The sequence below is a fragment of the Pinus tabuliformis genome, chromosome 6 (genome assembly GCF_031772625.1).
Source record: "Pinus tabuliformis cultivar Carrire ecotype Pingquan chromosome 6, CPIR1, whole genome shotgun sequence".
Lineage (NCBI taxonomy): Eukaryota > Viridiplantae > Streptophyta > Pinopsida > Pinales > Pinaceae > Pinus > Pinus tabuliformis.
The window spans coordinates 589,950,653-589,970,827 of NC_142292.1; the positions used below are offsets into that span (position 1 = coordinate 589,950,653).

At 36.5% G+C, this 20,175-nt stretch overlaps 1 protein-coding gene and 1 pseudogene across 1 annotated transcript; both read left to right on the top strand.

The window, feature by feature from the left end:
* Window positions 1–1,371: 1,371 nt before the first annotated feature.
* On the top strand, window positions 1,372–2,467 carry LOC149259943 (UBP1-associated protein 2C-like; annotated as a pseudogene).
* A 15,682-nt stretch (window positions 2,468–18,149) lies between these two features.
* LOC149259944 (F-box only protein 6-like) lies at window positions 18,150–19,370 on the top strand. The gene has a single exon (XM_089455866.1). It carries the CDS (start codon window positions 18,150–18,152, stop codon window positions 19,368–19,370), a length of 1,221 nt encoding a protein of 406 aa, XP_089311992.1.
* Window positions 19,371–20,175: the final 805 nt, after the last annotated feature.

A 20,175-nucleotide genomic window follows, 5' to 3' on the forward strand; every position in this document is an offset into this window, starting at 1 on the left:
TCTCCCACCTCCCTCTGTCTCTCCCCCCATCGTTCTCTCTCTCTCTCTTCCCTTCTCTCCCTATCTCTCTTCCCTCCTCTCTCCCTCACTCTCTCCCCAACTCTCCCTTCTCACTCCCTCTATGTCTCCACCTCTATCTCTCTATGCCTTTGTTCTTTCCTTCCTTTCTCTCCCTCTCTCCTTCTCTATCTCCCCTCCTCTTTGTCTTCCTTCTTCTCTCTCCCTCTCTCGCCCACCTCGCTCTCTCTCTCCCCCCATCTCTCTCTCTCTCTTTGCCCTTCAACTTTGTCACTATCTTGCTCCTTCTCCCTCTCTCCCTCTCTCTATCTCTCTTAAATTTGATTCCATGATATTGTTTTTAAGAAAGTATCTAAATTAAAAAAACTCACTTGGTTCTAAAATATTAAACCTATATTTTGTATCAATCATATCAAAGAAAAGACAATAATGAAAAATTTAAAACAATCATGCATCTTTCCTCTATTATTGTTAATCAATTTGTTTGCTTTGATCACTCGGATCCTTAGTTAAGATGGATCTATGTTGGTTCTTAGTAATATTATTTATAGTATACACATTTCACATCTTTATATATAACGTTTTATCATTTTTAATTTTATTCAAAGCTTGATTTAATCTCTATGAGAACTTTTTTAGTAGTAGTGAGGATAGAGGGTTTAAATATATCTTAAAATAATGATAACATTTTTCCTTTCGGATTTAATTAAAAAACGTTATAAAATTAAATTAAAATAAAATATTTTGATTGTGAAATAAGTTATGTTTTTTTAGCATGTGGTATTGATAAGCCATGGTATTGTACCAAAACCTATTTACATGTGGTTAAGAATCATGTCATATTGTTATAAAATATTATGATTGTAAATAAGTTATGGTTTTTGGGTGTGTGGTATTGATAAAACATGGTATTTGCTCATGGTACCGTAACAAAGCCCATTGACAAGTTAATAACAAAATTAAAATATAACAAATTGACTTTAGCATCACTTTCTTATTATTAGTTGAGACAACATTTAAATGTTTCGCTGGTTGAGCCGATAAGCTCATTCTTCAGCCCAATAATTAAGGGTGTCCTTCAGTCATCAAAATTTTGGAGCAAAATAAAAATATTAAAAAATCTAAAAAAACCTAAATATCTATACAAAGTATTTAAATAATATCAACTCATAAAAAAAAATTACACACTGGATCTCTCTCCACTAATGTTATACTAGTTGCATTAAGTTAGAGACTTCTAGAGTTTCAAGGGGTTGTATGGTTTGAAGTGTTCTTTCAAAGGCTGCAACGCTGAGGAAGCAAAACAGTTTGAGATAAGGCTTAGGAAGCAAAACAGTTTGACCTAAGGCAGCAATGGCCTAGAAGAGGAAGGTGGAGGTGGAAGAAGAAGCACAAGAAGATATAGTCGTGGCAAAAGAACACGAAGAAAGTGAAAACTCTGAAGCCGATGCTAACAGCGAAGCCGAAGTCGAGGAAGACGAAGAAGACTTGAAGAAGCTGTTGGAGACTTTCAGCAAGGGTCTGCTGATGGACATCATCTCTGAGAACGCTAAGAAAGATCCGCAGCTTCTAGAAAATATTCGAAAATTTGCTGACAAGGAGCTGGTGCACAGAAAAATCTTCGTCCATTGTCTCGGTCGGGACACTACATCGGAGGCTTTGATGTCCGTTTTCTCCCAATACGGCGAGCTGGAAGAATGCACTGTCATCATGGACAAGGGCACTGGTAAATCCAGAGGTTACGGATTCGTGACCTTTAAGCACATGGAAGGTGCGCAGAAAGCCCTGAAAGAGCCGAGCATGAAAATCGATAGCAGGATCGCTGCTTGCCAGATGGCGTCTACTTCCCTCCCACCGAGACCACTGGGTGAAAAATCTATGTGAGCAACGTTCCGGCCGATATTCCGGCGGAGAAATTGCTGAACTTTTTTTCGGAATAGGGCGATGTCGAGGAAGGGCCCTTAGGGTTTGAGAAACATACGGAATGTCCAGAGGTTTTGCGCTTTTCATTTACAAGACTGTTGAGGGTGCTAAGAAGGCTTTGAAGGAGCCGAACAAAAGTATAGAAGTTCATGGCATGAACTGCAACTGGGCAGCAGAGGGTAGCAAGCAGAGGAACACGCATATCCCTGTTACTGGCACTCTACACCCCAATGACCGTGCGCTGACCCACGGCGCGGGTTCGATACTGGGATTGGCCACAGCAACACACGGTGTTCTTGGCAGCTCATTGCCTTTTAATGAGGGCGGTGCTCCCGGGATCAGTCAGGCGTTTAACACTATTTTGGCTGGTCAGAACCCAAACTTTCCTGGGCTGAATCACTCGCTTTTTAATGTTCGCTAATCCTGCATTGGCATCTTCATTCAATCCATCTTCCCTGTCGCAGGCGCCTGCGTTTCGCCATCTGTTCATAACTCGCTTGGATCAACAGGGTCGTATGGAGCATAATTACCAAATTTGAATTCCAATTCTCTTCGATACTAATAAAATTCTACTCTATAAAATTTAATAATGAAAAAATTGGACATTATACATCTTACAATTTAGAAATACCTAAATGTTTTTTTAAAATGTATTATTATATGAAAATACATTGAATCTTTTCCTAATCACTATATTTGTGTTTACTTATTTCCATTGTTAATTTCTCCTTTTTGAAATGTCATAAATCAATTTCTTTTTTTTTTTTTTCTATTTATTTTGCATAATTATAGATTTGCATCTAAAGTTTGTCATTTATAACTTTTATAATTTTCCTAATATTGAATATTTCTTTTTTCTTTTCTTTTTTTAAAAGAGTTGTCCAATTAACACTTAAGTTTGTCAGTTTATAATTTTTTTCAATATAGAAGTTACTGTTTTTTGTTTCTTTATATAAGAGATATCAGTTTGCAACTAATTTATTATTTTATAATTTTTGTTAAGATACAAATTATATTTTATTTATTTATTGTAATTTGTGGTTATAAGAAGTTACTAACTAACTATCCATTTAACATTGAAATTTGAAAGTTTATAATTTTTTCCAATATAGAAATTATAGTTTTTTTTGTATATATATAATTTGCAATCAATTTACTATTTTATAATTTTTATTAAGATAGAAGTTATCTTTTTTTTTTATTGCAATTTTTGTCATTATATAAAAATTACTAACTCACCTCTCTCTTTAAAGTATCTCGATTGTTTTTTTCAAAAGATGGAATTACAAATCAAATTTGAGTAACATTTAGTTAAGCAATGATAACTCTGAAATATGTATATGTATAAAAGCTATTTATATTATTTAATGTCAATAACAATAAATTATTTCTTTAATTTAATTTATTTATTTTAACTAAATTAATTATTTAATTAAAATTTTACTTTCTTTAAAACAGTTTTACTTTCTATTATACCATATTGTAGGTTTTACCCTATTGCCATATGGACTTCCTTGATGTTCAATATGATGGTGAAACCCCCTATTTTTTCTTATGCATCTATTGCAATATATTGGAAATTGTGACCCCATTGCTTAGCTGGTAGATTAATTGGATCACTGACGTTTTTTTTGTTTTGTATAAGTAGAAAGGTTTGATTTTCCTTTCTCCAATTCCTTTCATAAGAATTTGCTTTTCTTTCTAGTTGGGGAATTTGATATTCCAAGATATAATTTTCATTGAAGAGGGGAATAGTTGGAGAGATAGACTTCTAAAATCAATTTGATTCTTCCTAAGTTAACTAGGATTCCTCCTACTTCTTCTAGGATCCTTTGATTTCTCTATCTCCCCCTTTCTTCTTCTCAATGTGGCTTTTTGTCTCCTTGAGAGATGGAACATGAACTTTGAGCATACTGGAAATGCATTGTCCCTACGAGGATTTTTGAACTTGTCACCCTCGCTTGAGAAAGGCTTTATCGAGAATTTTGACTTGATTCTATGGAATGGAGCTTAGACCTTTTCCTTTCCAAGCATTTACACAAATTACGACGTCAAGAGAATCTACATCCATGTCCTAGTTCTCTTTGTTGTGTGCATTGGGATTGGAATTTGTGGTTGGGGGTTTTTGGGGAATAAGGTTTATAGGGTGATAAATGCACGATGAAGATTGTCAGAAGGGATGTTGGGATCAAAGGAATCAAGCATATCATGCTCTAAAGGAGAGGGATAAGAGAGTTGAGGCATTAAATATGCAGGGTAGAAGGTCAAATTTGCTACTAGTGGAAGCAACGTTTTTCAAGAGAGGATGTAGAGGGGGAGGTTTCAGGTCACGATGATGGCTAGTGGGCTTCTCAAAGCCATATTGGTGTTCATTACAGGGAAGATTGACTATGGTAGTGTAACATCCCTAAATAACTGGGTGTAAAATTATACAGTTGAGTAAATAGTAATTTTTAAAAAGAGTTACGAATCAGTTCAAAAACTGATTCTTGATTTCCGCTAATTCGAAATAAGGATACACATATAGGCTTAACCGCTACTGAGAACGTGGAGGATGTTATGAACATTCAGCGTGGTATCCAATGAGGACTGGTGGGAGGTTGCAGTGGTTTTTACTTATGAAGCATTAACCTATTATTATTTCTCCGCCATCTTTTCGCATGCCTAGGTTGCCGACCCAACCTTCTAGGTGCATGTTGCTTATCCCCCTACTCTGCTAGTTTAGAGGTTCAGGGATCGATCCTGTGCGAGGGACTGTCAATGTCTTCATGGGCGAAGATTAACGGTGATAACATGACGAAGATCGAGGGTGCTGCTGCGGATAGTGGCGGCGGCTCTTCTTTAAGTAATACTGCCAAGAACAAGGGTTCTAGACGAATGAGAAATAGGGTCAAGAAGGAGCGTTGTTTTTGTTTTGATAGCAAAGACACCAGGCATGCTGAGAGTTATTCATGTCTTTGACACAGCTCTTTACTACCATAATTTTCTTAGTTTAGCTGATGGTGTTACCATGAATTTGCCCATCCACTGGCACACTAATATAGTGGTCAAGCAAAGAGAGTACCTTCCAAGGAAATATCATTGGCAATTGGTTTTTTGCCGCATAACCTGAAGTATAAATGGCGGTGGGCGACAATTCTGGCGAGGGTTTTCATAACTGGCAGAATCCCCTTGCGCAAAGAGGGTAGGTGAAGGCTGCCATTGTCGCAGCCCTTGTGCACTCCATGTCTATTGTCGCTTCAGCTTGATGGTGGTACAACTGAAGAGATAAGTATCTATGACAAATCCTGGAAAATATAGGAGTTTGTGTTAGTATTGGAAATGAATATTTTATATGTTTTCTTGGTAGAGAAAGTATTTTAATGCATGCAGTAAAAGAATGATTATGTTATATGTTTTCTTGGTAAAGAAAATATGTTAGTGCATGCAGTAAAAGATTGAATATTTAATATGTTTTCTTGGTAAAGAAAGAATTTTAATGCATGTAGTAAAAGATTGATTATTTTATAGGTTTTCTTGGTAAAGAAAATATGTTAATGCATGTAGTTAAAGATTGATTATTTTATATGTTTTCTTGGTAAAGAAAATATGTAGTTCCTCTTAGAAAGACTACATGTGAGTGTTGTGTGTGAAATTCTTGTCTCTTGTCATTTTATTCGAATAGAACCTTTTCTAAATATAGCCGAAATATCTTCTTGATAAGAGAAGGTGAGGCATATAAACATCTTGAGGACATAGCGTGAAAAGTGGCCAAGTTTTCTTGAATTAAATATGTATTTTTATAAAAGTTTCTTGAAAAAGGATATATGCTAATTGCATTGTGATACTAGCTAATTTCTAAGTTTCTTGTGAAATAATTATGCATTACATGCATGATAGAATTAGCTAATGATGCGCTTCTAGGCTCACAAATATTCATTTCTATAGTTTTCTTTTTAGAAAAGTGTGCATACTTCATGTATGAAAATGATGGCTTTATGAGAAGTGCTTGAAACAAAAATAGAGTTTCCTAATTTTGAAAGACATATGAATAGTGTTCATATCATATCAAGAATCCATACTTGTATCATGAAAAGATTATGTGCATTGAAGTAAAAGTAATTGTGTTAGGAAAAATACATGTTGCATGCACATAAGGGTAGCTATTGTGACTATGGAAGTATGATTTTGTGTGTACATAGAGAAAGTGATTATGTTAACTTTCTTGAAAATAATAATCTCTTGAAAAGTTTGTCTTGTTAGACGAGTTGTGTCGATTTCTTGATTTTTTGTGCATAAAAGGGTAAGTTAACCTTGTTATTGTATCTTGATAAAGATGGATATCTAATTAATTTCGTGAAAGGGAAGCATGAGAAACCCTCATATAGGAAGATAGAGAAATGAGGTTATAATGACTTCCTTTAAGAAAGAAGTATGTGGTTTGTTGCATGAAATGATGGTAGTATTCTAGTGAAGGGAATATGTGTTGCATACATTAAAGAAGGGCTATTATGATAAGCTATGGTATGCACAAAGAATAGTCATTGTGATATAGAGTTATGTTCTTTGTATGTTAGAGAAACTATGTTGAGTTCTCGAAAAATAACTATGTGAAAAGAACACTTGTGAATAAGCAGAGGAACAACAGTTTATTACATGTATGAAGATATAATGATTGTGTTATACATTTTAGTAGAACTAATGGGTTAGATCTCTTAAAGAGAATTATGCATTAATGTGAATAAACATTGTGGAAGTAAAACAAGTATTTACTTGAACATATGTAAGTTAGTTAATTAGTATGTCATGCTTTCTCATGCACATGAGTAGATGTTAAAAGATCACTCTTAGAGGTTGAGTATTGATTGATTAATATTGTATATAATCTTGTTGCCATAGCTTGTGACAGGAAACGAAGGCGGTTGGTGCCAAAGAAAAGTGATGTTTAACATTGTGGCAGGTAAAGAATTAATGGTCCATGCAGATGAGTACGAGTTGCGGGATCGTACATTAATAGAACAATCACGCCATAAGGATGTTGCATGTGGCGATATGTAGGTAAAGATTTTCATGGAAAGTGTAATAGCTTTTAGCTAGTTATGAGACATTTTGATGATATAAATTCAATGTATATTTTATAAAATTGGATAGGGGATGGAATCCCCTGTAATCCATTGAGTGAGGGGTGAAAACCCTCACAAGCGTTTAATAATAAGATTAAACGTTTGCTAGTTTTCACCCTATGGGGTTTCCAGGGTATATCGGTGTTCAATGGTGTCATTTCCTTTTGTGTCAGATTGATGGTTTGAATCCTTGATGATGTTGATTCCTTATTAATGTGATAGTCATAATGTCAACTATATGATTAGCTAATATGGTTAAGGAAATCATGAAATGGATGCAAGGTTCATGAGATAGTTTATAGTCATAATGTCAACTATATGATTAGCTAATATGGTTAAGGAAATCATGAAATTGATGCAATGTTCATGAGATAGTTTATGTTATTATACTACAATATTGGTTGGAAATGGTTATACAACTTACTGTCTTCTATTGCAATTTACTTCATGTACTAATGAACATTATATCTAATGGTTAATGAGGAATGTGGAGTTGTGAATTGGATAATTACTTGTGGGTAATCTATATAAAAAAAATTCTAACTCCCTGCTTTTACATGTGAGGTCACCAGGGTACATTACAGGTAGTTTGGGCTACTAAAAGGAAATTTTGACAAAGTTTCCTATATTCATAACATTGCTTGCATCTTAAAAGAATATGCTCATAATCGAGGTTTTCTTCCATAATTCATATGAGTAGTATATTTCTATAGATTTAGGTAGGAGTTCGAAGATGTTCATGTAGATACAATTGCAAGCATATGATATGTACCTGGCCTGCTTAGTGACCCTGGATATTTAAATGAAATAACTTGGAGCATTTCCAATACTTGTTAATGTGTCCTCATATAAAAATTCTTAGGGAAGGGAGTACATCCTGAACCATACTAGAGTTGTCGTAAAATCCTCCTTATTAAGTACAAATTGTTGTTTTGTCTAGAATCTTATGTAAGACCTTTCAAAGTTAAAGAAGTATGGGCCATTCTCAAGGATTCTCATGGGATCTTCTATGGTAGAAAATAAAATGGTCAAGAAAACCATTGTTCCTAATTCAACTTTATTTTAGCCCTCACATTTCGATTTGAGTTTGATTCACTAAGTGAATGCTTTTTCTATTTGTCAAATGACCAACAATTTATGAATGAGGGCATGATCCCTCATATATTGAATATAGTCATCAATACAATTGGATTAGACTTCAAATTTCAAGCTAATTGCAACTTTGGAAAACAACTACCAAGAACTATTTATCTAATTCATAAAATTTTCATAACATATTAATAATTTCTCTTCAGTCAAATGGAAAGAGTGATATTCTAAAAAAAAAATACCAATAAATATATATGATTTTGAAAGCACACAAAAAAGCAAGAAACAATCCCTACCGTGGAAAATCATATGTTAATTTTTTGTTTGAGTTATCTACATAATCTTATTTTTTTTAAAGTTATTGTTTTCTTCAAAATATATGACATGATAGTAGATACAAAGAAACCAATAAATATAAAATAATTTTCAATTCTACATAATAATCATTTAATTCATTAACTATATTTAAACATAATAAAAACTTTTCCAAACAAGAAAACCTATATACTAATTCATTTCTTTCAATAAAATTATATCTAACTCGCAACCCAAACAAAGTGACTACATGAGAGGAAACATGTTAGCCATCTCCTTGCTTTTGGAAATAACTTATTGAAGGTCTTTAAACGAAAAGCAAAAGTCATATTGTTTTGATATTTTTATGTCTTATCTACGATCATTCAAAAATATAATATCCCAGGAAAATGTTTTATGAATTTACTTTTTTCTTTGTTCGAAGATGGCTTGTTTTAATAAATAAATATAAATGAAAACAAAATATAATAAATTGCGTAGATATTTCTTCGTATGAATTTTTCCATTAAATTGATCATACGTATTTGATTGATTTTGGCTTTTATATTTTTTTTATATATTTTTTTTAATGTAACGAAATAAAATAATTAGGTGAAGATGGGTTTTTAGTTCAGTCCAATGGAAATGTTATAGTGTAATATTTAATATTTTGATTAAGATAAATTATATAACGAAATAAAAAATCATTTATAAAAATAAATAAAAATAAAAATGTTATTAAGAACTTATGGTATTTATGCCGAAATTAAACCATTGTAGGTCCATCTGAAATCCGGATTTACCAAGCGTGGAGAGGGATCAAAAAGAGATAATTTTCCATCCACCAAAGGCCAAAAAGAATCTCTAATGATGGAGCTCTCAGAAAGTAATATGGAGACCTATTCCCATTATAGTGTTTTGGTTCATATGGAAATGGCAAAATACAGTCATTTTTCATAATTGCAAAGAAGACTTCAAGCACATATATGATCAAATCATCCCTTATTATCTCTCTATCCTCCTCTTTATTCCCCAGCAAGTGAAACAAAAATCAAATGAATTTGCCCCTTCTCAGTTGATATATCCGAGGGCTCATTTGGATGGTGCAGCAAAAGATGGCATGTGAGAGGGCTCATTTCGATGGTGCAACAAAAGATGACATGTGTGCCTGCGGAGTATACATCAATATCATGGAAGACCAACACTTTTCAATATATTGGAATGGAGGCTCAAGGACAAGAAACAAAGCTGAGACCATGGTATTATATGGTCTCCTTATATTTTTCTCTTTCCTGAACACTGACCCCCTACTAATCTATGGTGACTCAAAAATCATTATTGATCATGTGATTGGAAAACACTCAATAAAAAATGACAATTTTATTGGATGGATGCATAAGATCTCATCAATCTGGAAGACTTCTCTCTTGTCCATTGCACATGTAAAATGCTCACAGAATATGATCGCTAATGCACTATCTAAGAGAGGTCTGCACTCAAAGTGCGGAAGATGGTACCTGAGCATCAATATGGGGTCTGCAATGCACCAAATTCAACACTTCTCTATGCCGGGTATATAGGAATAAGGAAGATGGTACCTGAGCATCAATATGGGGTCTGCAATGCACCAAATTCAACACTTCTCTATGCCGGGTATATAGGAATATCATTATTGTCCTGGTATGTATCATGATCCCGTCTTTTTATCATCGATAATATGCTCAGGTATCATGTTTTGTTTCCTTTTCTCTATAAAGGTCATATGCTCAAGTATCATGTTTTGTTTCCTTTTCTCTATAAAGGTCTATCTCTCTATCTGTCAAGTTATTTAGTTCTGTGGGTGTATGCAGTCATGTTACCAGGCTATCATTTTTCTATATATGCAATCATGGTTTCTTTTTGTTATATGGCAGGGAAATATTGACAATATTTCCCTTTTCAAACTATATTGTACAGGATATATACATAATATATACAACTTTTTTTCTTACCGAACAAAAAAACACCAAAAAGATCAAATATGCAAACCTTTTTTACAATGAAAAAAAAATTGATTCCTCTCCAATCCTTAATAAATTCATAATTAAATTAGATTTAAACTGGTTTAACACATAGTTACCAAATTCCAATTCGAATTTGAATTCGATTGGATACGGAAAAAATTCGACATTATACATCATACTGTAGAAATTTTGAATAATTTAACACATATTCAAGGGAGATTATCCTGATCATGTACTAATACGGAAAACATACACAATACATAAGCTCCTCTACGTTGATCAAGAATATAGCAGCATCAATAACAATAAAACATCAAGAGCATTCACACATTAACACAGTATGTATCACGGGGAAAGCATCTCGCTAAAAACCCCACACTATCTGTATATTAATGATTGAGTCATGTAACATTACACAGCATAATACTTCTCACAAGTATCTCCACCTCTATTACACACAATACAGCTCAGATCTGATCTCCAAATCTCTTCCACTGCTTGCCTGCCTCCACTGCTCAATACCTGCTCAAGAACTGATGAGAATTTCTTCCCAAACTCGATTTTCACCTGCAAAATAGTCACTCACTCTTTGTGGACGTGAGCAAAGGCTAAAATGCGGGCCAAATACGTGAGCAAACTCATTGGCATACTCAATCTTTGATTGTGCAAGATCTGGTGCACAACTATAGTCACAACTGATAGCAATCTGATTCTCTACCACCTGTCCCTGTTGAACTGAACATGCACTGACATGCAACTGAGTTAACTGATGTATTTCTTTAGTTGTATTATGAGTTAATAATTAGTTTAACAACTCATCATTAGTCTATCTGCAGTTAGACTAACTACAACCAGTTTAACTAAGTTAAACTGAACACAACTCCATCAACTGTACCTCCAGTCCACTAAACTCAACTCACTTGAGTTCTAACTGAAGTCATGCATGCAACAACTCAACTGACTCATAAGAAAAACGAATTTCCTTCTGACAGCTGCATGTGCCACTTCCGTAGCTCAAACTGAAGTGCTCCAAGAGAATAAGATTAAAGTTTATAGTCCAAATATTATTGTGAGATAATAATATTTGACTTTTCTATTTTTGACAGCCAGTCTAAAAATAGACTTGATCACTCCACACTGTGATCACTCACACTTTCATCAAAAATAGAAGTCCATCTATTTTCCCAACTTGATCAATCATCCATAAACATAGACTGATCCATATGTCTAAAAATAGACATAGTCTAAAAATAGACTTGCGCCAAAAATAGCCTGCGGGCCCCTTAGTGAAGGCGACTCTTTTCACTAAGCTCCATCATCTTGTTGCAATCTCAACACTCCCTCTCGACAAGATATGGATTTTCAGCAACCCCTATCCTGCCTCGGTGGTACTCGAATTTGCTCCTGGTGAGAGCCTTCGTCAAAATATCAGCATCCTGATCCTCCGTTGGAATTGTACGAAAGTAACATGATCCTCCGCTGCACACAATCTCTGATATGATGGTATCTGATGTCAATATGTTTTAGATCGATCATGAAATAAGGATTAGCCGAGAGTTTAAATGCAACTCTGGTTATCACAGTAAATCACAGTAGGATCCAAATGAGAACCGAACAAACCAATCAGGATCTTCCTCATCCATATAGCCTCGCATGCAGCCAAACTTGCTGCCATATACTCGGCCTCCGCTGAACTGAGTGCCACAGATCTCTGCTTCCTGCTGTAACCAAGAAACACTGATGTCGATCTGATACTGAAGACCCCTCCTGATGTGCTCTTTCTGTCTGTTGGGCTCCCTGCCCAATCTGCATCCGTGAAGCCACATAGCTCACCTCATCATCCCTCCTTTCTGTACCACAAACCATATCCGATGTGCCTCTCAAGTAGCGCAATACATGCTTGCCCACCTTCCAGAAGAGCTTGGTAGGCTTAACCATAGCTTGTGAAAGCTGGTTAACTGCAATAGCATATATCAGGTCGTGTATTGACCAAATACATCAGCGACCCCACCAACTGTCGATAAACAGTGGCATCCACTTCTTCTCCTCGAAGTGGCATCCTCCTTCCTCCAACCTCCAGGAAGAGGAGTATCAACAGGCTTGCAGCCATGCATGTTGAACTTCTCCAGTATCTCCCGAGCATACTTGCCCTGAGAAACAAACAGTTCCACCTCCACTGCGTTGCCATATTTCCAATCCCTAGGAAATAGTGAAGGAGGCCAAATCCTTCATCTCAAACTCTGTAGCAAGATCCTTCTTGCATGACAGTATCAACAGCTCATCACCCGTTAGAATCAAATCATCAACATACAGTACAATGATAAGCAACTTACCCTCCACCACAATCTGGTATAGGTTCGGATCCGCCTCGCTCTTGGAGAATCCAAGTCCTGTGAAATAGCTGTCTATCCGTTGTGTACCAAGCACGTGGTGCTTGCTTCAACCCATACAGCGCTCTCTTGAGCCTGCACACATGCGACTCGCTGCTGAAGACTTTAAAGCCTTCGGGTTGCTCAATGTACACCTCTCCTCAATGACTCCGTTGAGGAACGCAGTCTTCACATCCATCTGATGAATGTGCCATCCCATCTGTGCTGAGAGAGCAAGAATCGTCCGTATGGAAGAATACCTTGCGACAGGTGCAAAGGTCTCCTCATAATCGATCCCCTCAATCTGTGAAAAGCCTCGGGCAACAAATCTTGCCTTGTACTTCTCCACACTCCCGTCAGCTGCCTGCTTAACTTTGTAGATCCATCTCGAACCCACCACTGATTTCCCTTCCGGTCTAGGAACAATCTCCCATGCACTGTTTCTGACAATAGAATCATACTCTTCCACCATGGTGTCTACCCATGCGGGATCCTCCACAGCTTCCTCGAAAGAGGATGGCTCAGTCACAACACACTTGCTCATAAGAGCCATGTATCCAGTGTACCGATCAGGTGACTGTCTCTGCCTGCGTTGGGCTGTAGGTGGTCCTACAACTTTCTCTGCATCTTGAGCCAGTCGCTCAGCTTCTGTCAAGCGCTTTCGCCCTCTGATGGTTGGCGTTGCATGAGTGGTCTCTTCCACTCCATGAACCTCGTCCTGTGGCTGATCCACGTCCTGAAGCTCATCCTTAGGAACTAATAGCTCCTCATCTGCATGCAAGTGTAGCTCCCTCTCAAGCGAACACTTCATGGCTTTCTCCTCCTGAAATTTTATATCCCGTCGCACAACAGTTTTACCACTATCTGGCAAATACACACTATAGTTGTGGGGCGTATCAGTGTACCCCACAAATATCCCAACCTTTGCAGTCGGTTCCAACTTCTTTCTGGCATCCTTCATCACATGCATGTAAATGTTAGCACCAAAAATCCTCAAATGAGAAAGATCAGGCTTCTTACCAGAATAAGCCTCCTCGGTGTACTCATGCCAAGTATCCTATGAGGACAACGGTTCTGCACATAAACGCTGTATTGCATGCTTCCGCCCACAAGTGAAGGGGTAGGCCCTGATCATGCAACATTGCCCGTGCAACACCCACAATCGTTCTGTTCTTCGCTCAGCTACCTCGTTCTGCTGTGGGTATGGGGGAGCTATGAGCTCTCTACGAATCCCTTCTGCCTTGCAGAAATCCTTGAACTCGTCCGAGATGTATTCACCACCATTATCGCTCCTAAGAGCCTTCACCTTCTTCCCCGACTCCTCTCGACCAGTGCTTTGAATTCACAGAACTTTGAATATGTCTCGCTCTCTTCTGCATGAAGAAGATCCAGCACTTACGAGAGAAATCATCAACAAAAATCACATAATACCTGTGTTTTGCTGTCGAAGCAACTGAGAAAGGTCCACACACGTCTGTGTGAATTCTCTCAAGGATCATCGTGGCACGACTATCCTTCTCGTGAAAGGTGGCTTTCACAAACTTCCCCAAAGTACACCCCTTGCATTGATCTGACTGCGCAAGTGTGCCTTTAGGAAGCCCTATAGTGATTCTGCTGCAGTATCTTCAAGGCTCCATGGTGAAGGTGACCCCATCTCCTGTGCCACAACTCGCCATCATCCCGGCTCACCAATCCTTCTGCCTGCCTGCCATTGCTGCGCATCCATCTACATGCAACTGATAAAGGTTCCTCACTCGAACCCCTATCTTCCGGGTCTCACCAGTTGTCTTGCTGCGCAGGAAGCCTTTCCCTCGCTGAAAGCAACATCATACCCCTTGTCTTCTAACATCGCCACTGAGATGAGATTCTTCTTCAATCCTGGAACATGCATGACTTCCTTCAATACAAAGGTTTACCAGACTCCCTCTCAAAGGAAATGGTACCGGATACCGGTCGCACTGTATCTACCATCATCGCCCATCTCGATGTGCACTCCAAGATCTTTGTCCTCCAGATCAGAGAACAAATCTCTATCTCCCGTCATGTGAAAAGATGCACCACTGTCCAGAAACCACACTGATCCCATCACACTTGAAACCAAGCATGCGATCAATGAAAAATCAAGCTCAAACTGAGAAGCTAAAGCCTCTCCCCCTGCAGATCCAGCAGCTTGCTTGTTCTTCTTCTTCTGCGGACAATTTGTGGCATAGTGTCCATGCTGGTGACAGTGAAAACACTTCACCTTGGACATATCCTGCTTCTTGCCTTTCGCACCAGACTGAGAAGCTTTCTTGCTCTTCCCTTTCTTTGCTTTGGCAGCCAAAGCACAATTCTCTTCATAGCTCCCTTTGACGAAGATCCATCCCTGGTACTCCGCCTGATCTCCTCCTGCACAAGATCTGACCATAGTCTTTCCCATCCTGGCAACTTCTCCCGACCATTGACAGAGTCCTGATAGGAATGCCAACTCTTCGGAAGACCAAGGAGAGCCAAGCTCACCAAGTCCTCATCATCGAAAAGTAACCCCCACACTTCCCAGCTCATCTCGACACTGAGTGAACTTCGTGAGATACTTGGAATACTGTCTCGCTTCTCGCATTTGATGTTTCTGAGTTTATCTTTGAGCGCCAGCTTCCTATGATCGCTCTTGTTTTGGAATAATCTGTTAATGATTTCCACATCAAATATGGAGTAGCCTTTCCATGGAGGCTGGACACAATGTGATCCTTCACGCCCTCCAACAGAATTCTTCGACATTTTGCGATCTTCTTTTGCCAAGCATCAGCTTGAGTAGCATCAGTAGGCTTTGGGATATCCGTATCTATGAATCCTTCAGCCCGTTATCATCCAATACTGCCTCCATCCTGTCCTTCCATGCAATATAGTTTTGAGCTGCCCTCAAGAGCATACTCTCCAATCGCAATCCGTTGAAAGACATTGCTGCGTTTGTCACCAAGAAACACTGCTGCAAATTCGAATTCCACAGCAACCAACTCAACTGCTTCCGATCAACCTCGCTTGATATCCTGTAAAAATCTCTTCTACAAATCAAGCTCCTCTGATACCATGTAGAAACTTTTTACAATTATCTAGCTCTGGATACCATGTAGAAACTTTTTCTATAATTATCTAGCTCTGATACCATGTAGAAATTTTGAATAATTTAACACATATTCAATGGAGATTATCCTGATCATGTACTAATGCGGAAAAACATACACAATACATAAGCTCCTCTACGTTGATCAAGAATATAGCAGCATCAATAACAATAAAACATCAAGAGCATTCACACATTAACACAGTATGTATCACGGGGAAAGCATCTCGCTAAAAACCCCACACTATCTGTATATTAATGATTGAGTCATGTAACATTACACAGCATAATACTTCTCACAAGTATCTCCACCTCTGTTACACACAATACAGCTCAGATCTGATCTCCAAATCTCTTCCACTGCTTGCCTGCCTCCACTGCTCAATACCTGCTCAAGAACTGATGAGAATTGCTTCCCAAACTCGATTTTCACCTGCAAAATAGTCACTCACTCTTTGTGGACATGAGCAAAGGCTAAAATGCGGGCCAAATACGTGAGCAAACTCATTGGCATACTCAATCCTTTGATTGTGCAAGACCTGGTGCACAACTATAGTCACAACTGATAGCAATCTGATTCTCTACCACTTGTCCCTGTTGAACTGAACATGCACTGACATGCAACTGAGTTAACTGATGTATTCTTTAGTTGTATTATGAGTTAATAATTAGTTAACAACTCATCATTAGTCTATCTGCAGTTAGACTAACTACAACCAGTTTAACTAAGTTAAACTGAACACAACTCCATCAACTGTACCTCCAGTCCACTAAACTCAACTCACTTGAGTTCTAACTGAAGTCATGCATGCAACAACTCAACTGACTCATAAGAAAAACGAATTTCCTTCTGACAGCTGCATGTGCCACTTCCGTAGCTCAAATGAAGTGCTCCAAGAGAATAAGATTAAGTTTATAGTCCAAATATTATTGTGAGATAATAATATTGACTTTCTATTTTTGATAGCCAGTCTAAAAATAGACTTGATCACTCACACTGTGATCACTCACACTTTCATCAAAAATAGAAGTTCGTCTATTTTCCCAACTTGATCAATCATCCATAAACATAGACATGATCCATATGTCTAAAAATAGACATAGTCTAAAAATAGACTTGCGCCAAAAATAGCCTGCGGGCCCACTTAGTGAAGGCGACTCTTTTCACTAAGCTCCATCATCTTGTTGCAATCTCAACACATACAATTTACAAATACTTAATGTTTTTTTTAAATGTACCATCATTTTATGAAAAATCATTGAATCTTTTCCTAATAAATATATTTTTATTTACTTATTTCCATCGTTAATTTCTCCTGTCTCAAATGTCATTTCTATTTTTTATGGGAGTTATCCAATAAACACTTAAGTTTGTTAGTTTATAATTTTTTCCAATATAAAAGTTACTGTTTTTTGTTTCTTTATATAAGAGTTATGAATTTGCAACTAATTTACTATTTTATAAATTTTTTTAAGATAGAAGTTCTATTTTTTTATTTTTTGTAATTTATGGTTATAAGAAATTACTAATTAATTATCCATTTAACATTGAAATTTGAGAGTTTATAATTTTTTCCAATATAGAAATTATAGTTTTTTTGTATATATATAATTTGCAACCAATTTTATATTTTATATTTTTTATTAAGATAGAAGTTATTTTTTTTTATTATTATTGCAATTTGTCACTATATAAAAATTACTAACTCACCTCTCTCTTCCAAATATATCGATTGTTTTTTTTCAAAAAATGGAATTACAAATCAAATTTTAATAACATTTAGTTAAGCAATAATAACTCTGAAATATATATATGTATATCTATAAGTTATTCATATTATTTAATATTAATAACAGTATTTTTTTAATTTAATTTTTTTAATTAAATTAATTATTTAATAAAAAAATTATTAATTCTTTAAGACAATTTGCTTTCCATTATACCATGTAGTATATTATACCCTCTTGTAGGTTGGAACCATCTGTAAATAATAGTGAAATAACAAATTATTTAATTAAAAATTGAATGTTCTACAATTGGTATGAATATGTTTTATTTAGAAAATGAACATGGAAGAATTAAAATTCTTAAATATCTAACACGAAACAAACTCAACCAGACTACTTTTCATGTAGAGTCGCGGCTAATCGCACCACAAATTCGCAAGAGATAAAATTCCGTCACATTTACCGTATAAAACTGAACTTTTGAAAAAAATTGTCGTGGTAGGGTCAGAATGTACTTTTGGAAATGGGCGCGGTTGATGTTGAGGAATTTTCACATTTCTGTGAACTACCAGATGATTTCACTGAAGAGATATTAGGGTGGCTTCCAGTGGATTATCTCTGTAAATTCTCTAGTGTCTGCAAAAAATGGAAAATACTGTTTTCATCAACCAGATTTATTACCACACAATGGGCCGAGGCGCCTCCTAACAAGAATACATTGCTGTTGATAGGCGATGTTGACTACCATCGTGAGTGTGATTGTTTGGCTTACTCCTTCACACAGAGTTGGAAGAGCTGCCCTTTATCCCTTCCCTTTATGGACCGAAGAGAAGCCACAGCTTCCCGAAATCGCTCTCCCTTCCTTTACATCGCATCAGGCGCCGGCTTGTTCTTGGTTGGTAGCAGGATCACTGACTCCATCTACGTCTGCAATCCTTTCACAGGGAAGTATTTCACACTTTCGCACCTGACATTCAGAAAACTTAATTTAAACGGCGAGTTAGGGATCGTGCAGGAAGGGGAAAAACTTAATTTAAACGGCGAGTTAGGGATCGTGCAGGAAGGGGAAAATGGGTACAAAGTGGTAGCGGTGCACACACCCAGAACGCTGGGACAGCAGATAGTGGAAATCTACGAGTCTAGAGACAAGGTCTGGAAGACTGTGGGAGCCTTCCGGGAGAATTTGACGTTACATTCGAGTGTGACAGGGCGTGACGGGTTAGTTTTTTCCGGACTCGGTCTCTTCTATAGTTTAGCGGCGTCAGATGGCGTGGAAGGCATTGTAAGTTTCAATATGCTAGACGGGAATTACCTATTTGTGCCATTGCCCCCACCTACAGACAATCACATCGTTTTGTTCAATTACCTGGGTAGCTGCGGCTCCCGTATTCTTTTGGTTGCGGAAATGGATAATGAAATAGAATTAGACGGTGATAGGCGAGTGGTTATATCGGAGTATATAGACGACGCAGAACCAACTTGGGAAGTGATTGCGACGACGCCTCCAACGATTTTTGCGCGGAGGCTACGTGTGAGAGCGCCCTTTGCACTTGTTCACTGTGCCGGAATGGGGGATTGCATCTATTTCAGAGCCCAAGGAGTTGGATCCAAGCACGTCACAGTTTACAACTTGACCCAGAATTCATGGAGTGTGGTTCCAAACTGTTCCTTTTCCAGAGCTGAAATTTTCGATTCTCCTCCTTTCTTTGGGTTTACACCCAGGCTTGACATGAAGGTGGACTGATTTACCATGATCAACACCTATGGAAAGATCATGACTACCTGGTTACCTGCTTTCAAATTTCATGGGACAATTTTCAAATTTCATGGCATGTTGTGATAAGTTTGAAGCATAGTTACCAAAATTAGAATACTTGATTTGGAAAAAAATAATTTATATAAAATTCTTATGATTAACATATTGTTTATTTTTTCTTTTTAAATTTAAAAAACACAATTGAACTAAATGATCATCATATTCAAAATTAGGGAAAAAATCATTAATTCTCTCTTATATTCAAAAGTTCAAAAAATATCATTATATGTTTCTCTTATAAAGACACTCTTCTTTATTTTCTCTTATAAAGATCCAAAAATAATGAAAGACAAAATTATAAAATTTATTAAAATTGTAAAGTAAGAAACTAAGTAAAATCTTATAACATATATAACAAAATTGCAAATCCGAATTTCAAGGTAAAGAATTAGACACGGCATATTAAAAATAATTTTGATGTGATCTCCACATACTACTGAATTTATGTTGGTAAATCTTAAATGGTCTCCACATACCATTGAATTTATGTTTTAATCACTATTCCTATCATATCAAATTTATTTGACAAGAAATATGTGAAAATTATCCTTTATATGGACAGGAAGAAAACCTTTCTAATATTTGGGGTGGACTTAATGCTATAATAACTTATATCATCTAAAAAAATTATAAAAAGTTAAAAAACTGAAAAAATAAATTTTGATTTTTATATTTTATAAAATATAAATCTCATTCTTCTCTACAATATTAAAAAAAAAAAACTTATATTTTT